Here is an 8,302-nt window from a genome sequence, read left to right on the forward strand (position 1 = left end):
GGAGCAGTTGGGGGTTCGGTTCCTTGATGAAGCAACCCAAATGCATGCATGTGAAATGTCTTGAGCATCATAGAATCACATCCAGTTTCCTGCTCATAATCATCAGAGCTCTCCTACTTGTTCCTCTTGTTTGTCCCTATCATAATCGTCTTCTTCAATGTCATAAACAATTTGCAATTGTTATCCAGCACCCTACAGTACAACCGAGGAACAAAAGACATGTGACCAATTCAAATCAAATCACTTTATTGTCACAATAACACGAACGCAAGTGTACAGGTGGTGGAATTATTTAGTGAAAACTCTGCAGCATGACAGTATGGATGCCAAGCATTAAATATATATGCAGCACATATACAGTATTAACGATATACACACTAAGGGACTCAATACAGGTAGAAAATAATATACGGTGCAATATTATACTGTACAGAGAGCATGAATTGAAAACAATAAACACAATAATCACAGTATGACTATACCTTTACAGTGCGGTACAGAACTAGAATGTCAAGGTGCAGAATGACAGTGAGTCCAGTCAGTGCAACACCTCATTTACATGAATGTTTCTTAACTCACTAAAGGCAGTCTTTGAATGAGCCTGAAATCTGCTCGGTCAAGTTAGCCTCTGTCTCCCTCTGATGGTTATAAATATGATGATGAAACAGAGAAAGAACTCAAAACTGGCCATCCAAAACCTGATTTAAGATCTGACTCTTCCACACTTTGGTCACATAATATATCGTCTACATAAGTATCATATACTGTAAATGTCAGCATGATGACTACACGCTACCTGAGAGCAGCTCTCAGTGTGGAAGAGAAGATGGAAAATGGGAAATTTTACCTTTGCACACGTCCAGTCCAGTGATTGGGAAACAAAAAATGTGAGAAAGTAAATAAACGAATAACATTTTAATTGAATTCAAGCAACATTAAGACGCATGTTTGTACAATCAGACTACATGCATTTCTGCCTTTTTTGCTCACTGACCACAAACAAAACATATCTGAATCGCCTGATTTTTGCAGCCTGTCTGAAATTTTTTTTTATATGACGTCCCACATGAGTTTTCAAATATATAATTAGTCAGAGGGAATAGAAGAGTAGATAAACATGAACATTAGACGAGGAACATTGGTGTTTGCTATAATCACTTCAATGAAACTGGATCAGGTGCAGTTTTTTAGTTACATGTAAATTCAATTCTGGGTTTTTTAGGTTGATTTAGTTTTGGTATTCTTGGAAAAATTATAAATTTTTGTATTTGGTAAAAACCACTGAGCGTGTCCTGAAGCTGTTTTATTGTTAATTCCTGTACTTGGCCGTTGTTGTCCGGTCCATAATAGCCCTTCCCTGTGTACTGATTGTTCTTCAGACAGCAGGTGGCTCTCCAGTAATACTTTGACACAGTGACTTTTTTATTCGGTATGGTTTTTGTGTCAGGAACTACACCAGTCACCACATAAGCTGCCTCATCACAGGATTTCAGGTCTTCAGTTACAGCTTTCTCATGTCCAAGCCATGCTTTCTGATTGAAATCTGGATTCTGTGGAGCCGCGTTGGTCAGTGTGGATGTGGCCAGCATTGACAGATGATTGTCGGTGTGGAGCACGGGATAGAGGTGACCTTTGTTATAGCCAGAGTTCTCATAGTCACTATTCAGAGCCTGATTAGTGCCAATTTTGCTACCGTAGCCTTGAGACCTCATACATAGCTCAGGATCTAAATCCAGCTAAAGGGAATGAGAATAAATTTTAAAAAGAAAATAAAAGTAATAATAATAACATTCAGAGTCTTAAAACTGACATCACTTTGTCTTGTTTCAAATACTTTTTACAACATCAAACACTGAAATACACCAGCTGTAATAGCCCAAAATCACACACTCTTATTATTATTCATATTATTTTTCTCATGAAATGAATGTGTATTTACCTGAGGTTCAATGTACCAGGCGTCACATCTCCCAATACTTTTGCTTTTGCGAAACACATATGCGGAGTAGACGGGGATCTTCCAGGTCGTGTTGTACAACGTTGCATAAAGAAAAATGTGTTTATCATTGTTATCCCAAATACACTGACAGATGGGCTTGACTGAGACACCCGCTGGTGGTGTGAAGTCAGGAGGTGTGGTGTCCAAAAAGAACTCCTTGCATTTACTAAAATTATTATCTACTACTTCACTCAAAGCAAAGAAACACACAGAAGAAAGTAAGAGAAGAATAACAAGATGTCTCATGGTGAATCTCTGAAATTCGCTGTTTGCCTGAGGACAGAAGAGAGTTTGCAGAGACGAGGTTAACGCTGTCCTTTATATAGTCTAAGGGAAGGGACGGGAATCACATGATTGTAGTTTACGTTGATGATATTCTGTGTAAATCTGTCATGAGGTCATATTCATATTTTCCAGAAACTCAAATATTTAGGGTTCAAACAGAAGAAACGCAAATGCAACCCAAACCTTTGCGTGATATTTGCATTAATAGGTCTCCGATTAGAGAATAGACTAAACGCTAAAACTAAATAAATACAATAAAGAGACATTCATTATTTTTAAATGATTTATATTTTTTTTACTTTTGTATTTGCTTTTTCATAATTGTTAGACCATGCAATAGTGGTGTACCAGATTAAAGACTGACACAGAAAAAAAAAATTAAGTCACATAATGAACTCAAAAAATAAAAGTCAAGGCCAAATTAGTCAAAAAGTCATGTTATAAATTTATGCCTTTTACATGGAGTTTCATGGCCATTTGAGATCATTGTCATTACTGATGCACCTGAAATCATTTATAAGTTTAGTTTTATTTAGACGAAAACCAATAATGAAACCAAGAATACAGTTTGCAATTTGTAAATTTGTTGAACTTATTAAAAAGCTATGCAGAGTCTCAATGCTCACTAAGTACAGTAGAAAGTATTTCATTCAAGATTACGAGACAAAAATATTTCTGATGGATTATTTGGCTATCAATGCATGCATCTCAAATGAAGGTAGTTACTGTGTGTTTGAACAGGGTTTGGGAACAGGTTTGAATATAATCTGTTTGCTTCCTCTAGGAAAATGAAATACAAACAGCGGCTTCTCTCAATTATATTATGATATTATACTATTATCACATACAAACATCCTTTGGATATCTGAAGATGTACGTTTATAACATTCATAAAATGTCCATAGTAAAATGGATGATACATTGTGTCTATAATAAACCAAAACATAAAAACTGAATATTTTGTGGTTTTCAGTTATTGCCCATGAATTACTGTCCAATTAATTATTTGGTTATTTAAATTATTATGTAGTTATTTCAGTTATTATTGCATTTAATAAACATGTTCATTTTACATTTGAAAATATAAGATTAAAATGTATGTTTTTATAGAGTTACATATAGGCCAGTAATATGTACTGTATAGGCATAGAAACAACATGTATGAGTTGTTATTTCAAATATTATCCTCTTAATGTTGTTGTGTTAGATTCAGTTGTTTAAATTGTGGAACTCAGCATTTATAAATCGTGCAGCGTTTCAATATTTGCTTTCTGTGGTGAGAAACTGGTGATTCCCGTCTACAAGGAAGTACTCAATCTTGAGTAAACACACACACACCCACGCACACATACTTGCATTTGTGGTTCCCCTTCAGGAACTCGAGCTGCGTCGAGACGCTTTGGGAATGCCCTTGCGTGACCGCGTTCTGAAGCACGTGTCAAATCCGTCCAATGGAGCAGCGAGACGTCACGAGCAGGGTGATGTAAGCACCAGAAAGCATAAAAGCACATCCGGCCGGGCGCAAACCAGCTTCTGCTCTTCAGTAGCGCTCTGTGTATGTGTCTGTCTATTTACTGTTGTCTGTCCGCACAAGCACTCATATATATATATAAAACAATGAGAAGTCTATGGCGAGTGAACGGCATTACAAACGCTGTGTTTCTCCCTGCCCACGATATCTGGCGGCAGGGGATACACACGATGTGTGTGTCGTTTGTTTGGGAGCGGAGCATGCACGGTCAGCTTTCGAGCAGCTGATTGTCATCACTGCGAGCTCTCGCTGCTCACGCTCCGCTCTCGCCTGGCTGCGTTTGATGACAGCGGCCAGGCTCGCGATCCCGCTGGCAGCGGTCCCGCTGTTGCCGAGGCACAGCGCAGACTGTTGTCGTGGGGATCGCGGGTGGATTTAGCGGAGGGATCCGAGACGGGCTCGTCCTTTTCTCGGTCCTCACCCGCTAGATCCGCGGCTCTCTCTACATTCAGTATAAATTATTTCTGAGTTATAGGCCAGCAATATATACTGTATAGGCTTAAAAACTAAATGTTTTGTGAAAAGTGCTATATATTTTAATTGTTATTTCAAATATTGTAAATATTACATATTGTATTTATTTATATTTTTCCATTTTTTATATTATATTTTAATTGCTATTATCATCTCCAGTCACTCAGCTCACTCAGAATGGTCAATAGCAGAATATAATGCTCTACATGAATGCAAGTGTATCATTTGAATTGTCTTAGTGCGACTGGTGCAATGGTCTCAATCTTACAAGAAGTAAACTAAAAGGTGATACAGATCCTAAGAGTTTAGAGACATTTTGCTCACTGTTAAGGGTGTGTCGTTTCCCAGTGTCTTTCATGCAAATTAACATATGACCCCAAAAGTTGTAAACGCTCCACATCTAGGACTTGATCAATGCAAATTCCAATTGTTAGTTCCTGTCTCAATTTGGGGGATGTTTGTCTTGGTCTGAGTACTTATGCAAATGTTGCAAGAAGATCAGGGCGCTTCTGTAGTCAGATGAGTCCACACACTCCATACTATCTATTTTGTCTAAAGTCAGGTATGCATCCTTTACTCTTAGATTTTGATGTTTTGTATTGATTTGATATCTCTGAATTGGCTATGTAATTGGCATAGTTGGCATATGACATACATATTAACCTGAATGATAATACATTGTTACATTTGAATTTATTCTGACTTACTCTGAGATTATTGACTCTAATTAATTATGTTAAGTCTATAACATTGCAAATCTACCCTCAGGTTAGTAACAGACTAAAATTATGTTTTAGAGCTCAGGCTAACACATTGGCATTAGTTATGTAGCTTACACTTAGACTGTAGAGGCTTTGTAGGGTTTTTCCGTTTAGAGCAACAGCGTGTTGTTGACCAACCTAAATTTGGGTCAGCCTCAACCTCTGATTATTGTAATATTATTCTAACTAAGAATCATGACGCGAGCATGTGGTGGCGCCGGCCCTGCCACACGCTCGCATCATGATACTGTCGTGAACGCACATCCAAAGTGACGCAGTAGAGGCGAAAATGTGCAATAAAGTCGTTATATTTGTTTTCTTTGCGCAAAAAAGTATTCTCGTAGCTTCGAGAGTTGAACCACTGATGTTACACAGACTACTTTGTCGATCATCTTGGTACTTTTCTGGACCTTGAACGTGGTAGTTACCTTGCTGTCTATGGAAGGGTCAGAGAGCCCTCATATTTAATCAAAAATATCTTAAATTGTGTTCCGAAGATGAACGAAGGTCTTACGGCTTTCGAACAACACGAGGGTGAGTAATTAATGACAGAATTTTCATTTTTGGGTGAACTAACCCTTTAAGTGTGTTCAAATCTATGAGGACTAAATTATGTATCTTAGAATGAGCAAAGTATGGCACAGGTCAAATATTACAATATTAGTCAAACGCCTCTGTCTAATGACCAAGACTGATGAGTTTGTGAATATGAGATCCGGATACCGGCTGGTACGAGACTCAAAGTGTTATAGGAATAAGATTAATAAGATTTAATATGATTAAACAGTTAAACCGAATAATCAGATTTTTCGATAAATTATCTCATAAATGATCGACAATAGTTGGCATTCTAACATAAATACGAGGTCATAATAAAATGGAGTCAGATTAGAGTTTCATTGAAATTAAATTACTCTGCGCACCGAAAAGACCGAACAGACAGGAAACCTTCATCCACCATTGGATACCTTCCTCGGGCCAATTGCGTGGACCTTACAAATATCTGTTGTCTATAGTGAGAAACTGATGAGGAGTTGAAGCGAACCACAGCTTTCTGTCTACAAGTGAAACTCATAGGTTGAAGACATTTAGTTATAACTGATTTGCTTTAATGAATGTATCCTTATTTTATGTGTTTTATGTTTTATCTTCTGTTAGTCGTGTGTCCTTGTATCTTACACCTTTAACCCTATAATTATTCAGGTAGGATAAGGATAGTCAAATCTAACCTAAACCATGAAGTACTCACCCGCCCACAGGTTGAAGTTATTCAGGAATGACATAGAAGACTCCCTTGTGGTTGTTCTTGTTTGAGGCTCAGTTTGATCATCTCTTATTTTATTAGTTACAATACAAAGCAGTTAATGCAAAAATAAAACAAAATCAGCTAAGACACAAGCTCTATAATCAAACTCTAAACAGCAATATTGGAGATGCTGTTAAGCGCCCCTCGTTGGGGTATCAGGTGTCCTGCTTTCTTCACCCCTGTCTACCCTACTGTTAGCCTTTGTGGTTGATTGCATGGCATCAAACTCATAAGCCTAATTTCACAACTGTTTCTTATTCATCCTAACAAAGCAAGTGTTGCAAGTGCAAGAATCCTTATGGGCATATATAGTATTAACCTAAAAACTAGCAAATAAAAAATCATTGAAACAGGTAAATAGCAATATCAATATCCATATCCAAATCACCTTCTTATAGTTCTTCCTCTCAAATGTTTTGGTCACAGATTATTTCTAACACACTCTCAACATGCATGTATTAAAACAACAACAACATTTGTTCTTTTCTTTATTTCAGCTGAAAAGGAAGACCAAAAGAAGGACTGTCAAACTCTTGTCAAACCCGTCTTGTTTGTATAGAGGGATGAATTTGGCCATCTTATGTATTTACAGAGAAGAACAAAAGCTGCAAAGGCAAACATTTCTAATGCTACGTCTGTGTGGGTCTGAGCACCTCGATTGAACTTTACATCAGTTACATTTTGCACAGCATTTGATGTTTCTTAAACTTTGATTTACACACCCCGTGGCCCCATCAGGAAGACCACCAACAAAGTGTTATTTCAAAGTAGTAATAATTAATAGAATTTACCAAGTCAGCAAATTCGTATGATATTCGTACAAAATTCAGCGACTTTTACTCCTAATGCTGTCATTGGCCGTTGCCTCAACTCTCGTGCAGATCGTGCCCATAGTAAGTAGTCGGAGTGTTTATAGCATGAAGTTTATATTAAGTCCATTGTATTCTTTATTAGCCTTTACAAACTGGCGTCGTCTCTTCCCGTTCTAACAGTACATGATATCTGTCCACACCTCAGAGTCTGCCTTTCTTTGCATGTTGATTTTTATCGAACACATTTGTCTAAGCAGCAAGAGTCTGGAAAATGCTAGTTTAACACGTCATGTGACACATCAGACATCAATTAATTTGGCTGTTCACACCAAGAACAATAACTATAGTAACTATTTTAGCATCCACACCAACAAACAATGAAGATATGTTTATTATTATATAGGCTGCTGCAGTTGTTGTCTACCATTTGTTGTCGATGTTTTAATAGTTCATCCCTGGGGATGGAAGGACAGTAAAACATACACAGATCTATTCTCATCATGGACAACGAACTGTGCCGAGTCACATTTTTTAGATTGTCTTTTCAAATACCTGCCATTATATAAGTTGCAAGTCATAATTAACTTAGAATAAAGACCCGTCCAAAAATCGACATCAGTGTCCATTTGGAATGAGCTACATTTATTTCGTTAGATCAAGAGCAAGAATACATGTGTCATTCTATAAGACAAGGTACAGACAGTGTGCAGTTTATGGTGCAAAACCCATACAATTCATGCAATGCAAAGAATCATAATATAAAAGACCTCATTTTTAAATCTCTGTGTCCAAAATTGTTCATCTTTGTGCTAAACATCCGTAATGTGCATGCTCATCTTGCTTATAATACAGTACAGGTACACCCTCAGTTGCGCATGAAGTGCCTGCAGCAATATCAGCCATGCTGTCTCTTGTAATGCAGCTTTCAGCCTGCCCTTCATCTAACTGAATGTCATTAATATGACTAAATGTTCATGTCTTAATTAAAGCAATCATGGCAATTATATGTACTGTTTACAAAATGTGTCCCCGGTTTTACAGACAAGACTTAAACCTAGTCCCAGATTAAAATGTAAGTCTGAACTGTTTCAAATGAAAGAAGCTTGCACTGACTGATCTTAAAATATAGCATTG

General features: G+C 37.3%; 1 protein-coding gene across 1 annotated transcript; it reads right to left on the minus strand.

Annotated features, from left to right (window-relative positions):
- Positions 1 to 1,187: 1,187 nt before the first annotated feature.
- On the minus strand, positions 1,188 to 2,245 carry LOC107577741 (endonuclease domain-containing 1 protein-like). The gene is made up of 2 exons (XM_016263781.1): positions 1,940 to 2,245; positions 1,188 to 1,736 (listed from the first exon to the last, which is right to left on the minus strand). Exons 1-2 carry the CDS (start codon positions 2,243 to 2,245, stop codon positions 1,188 to 1,190), a joined length of 855 nt encoding a protein of 284 aa, XP_016119267.1.
- Positions 2,246 to 8,302: the final 6,057 nt, after the last annotated feature.

Source organism: Sinocyclocheilus grahami, unplaced genomic scaffold (assembly GCF_001515645.1).
Source record: "Sinocyclocheilus grahami isolate Dianchi unplaced genomic scaffold, SAMN03320097.WGS_v1.1 scaffold7048.1, whole genome shotgun sequence".
NCBI classification, from domain to species: domain Eukaryota; kingdom Metazoa; phylum Chordata; class Actinopteri; order Cypriniformes; family Cyprinidae; genus Sinocyclocheilus; species Sinocyclocheilus grahami.

What these genes read in the sequence shown, in the direction of transcription:
- LOC107577741 (XM_016263781.1), bottom strand. Translation starts at nt 2,245, where the DNA reads ATGAGACATCTTGTTATTCTTCTCTTACTTTCTTCTGTGTGTTTCTTT. An exon ending in CCTGGTACATTGAACCTCAG is followed by an intron (nt 1,737 to 1,939) that starts GTAAATACACAT and finishes CATTCCCTTTAG; the next exon opens with CTGGATTTAGATCCTGAGCT.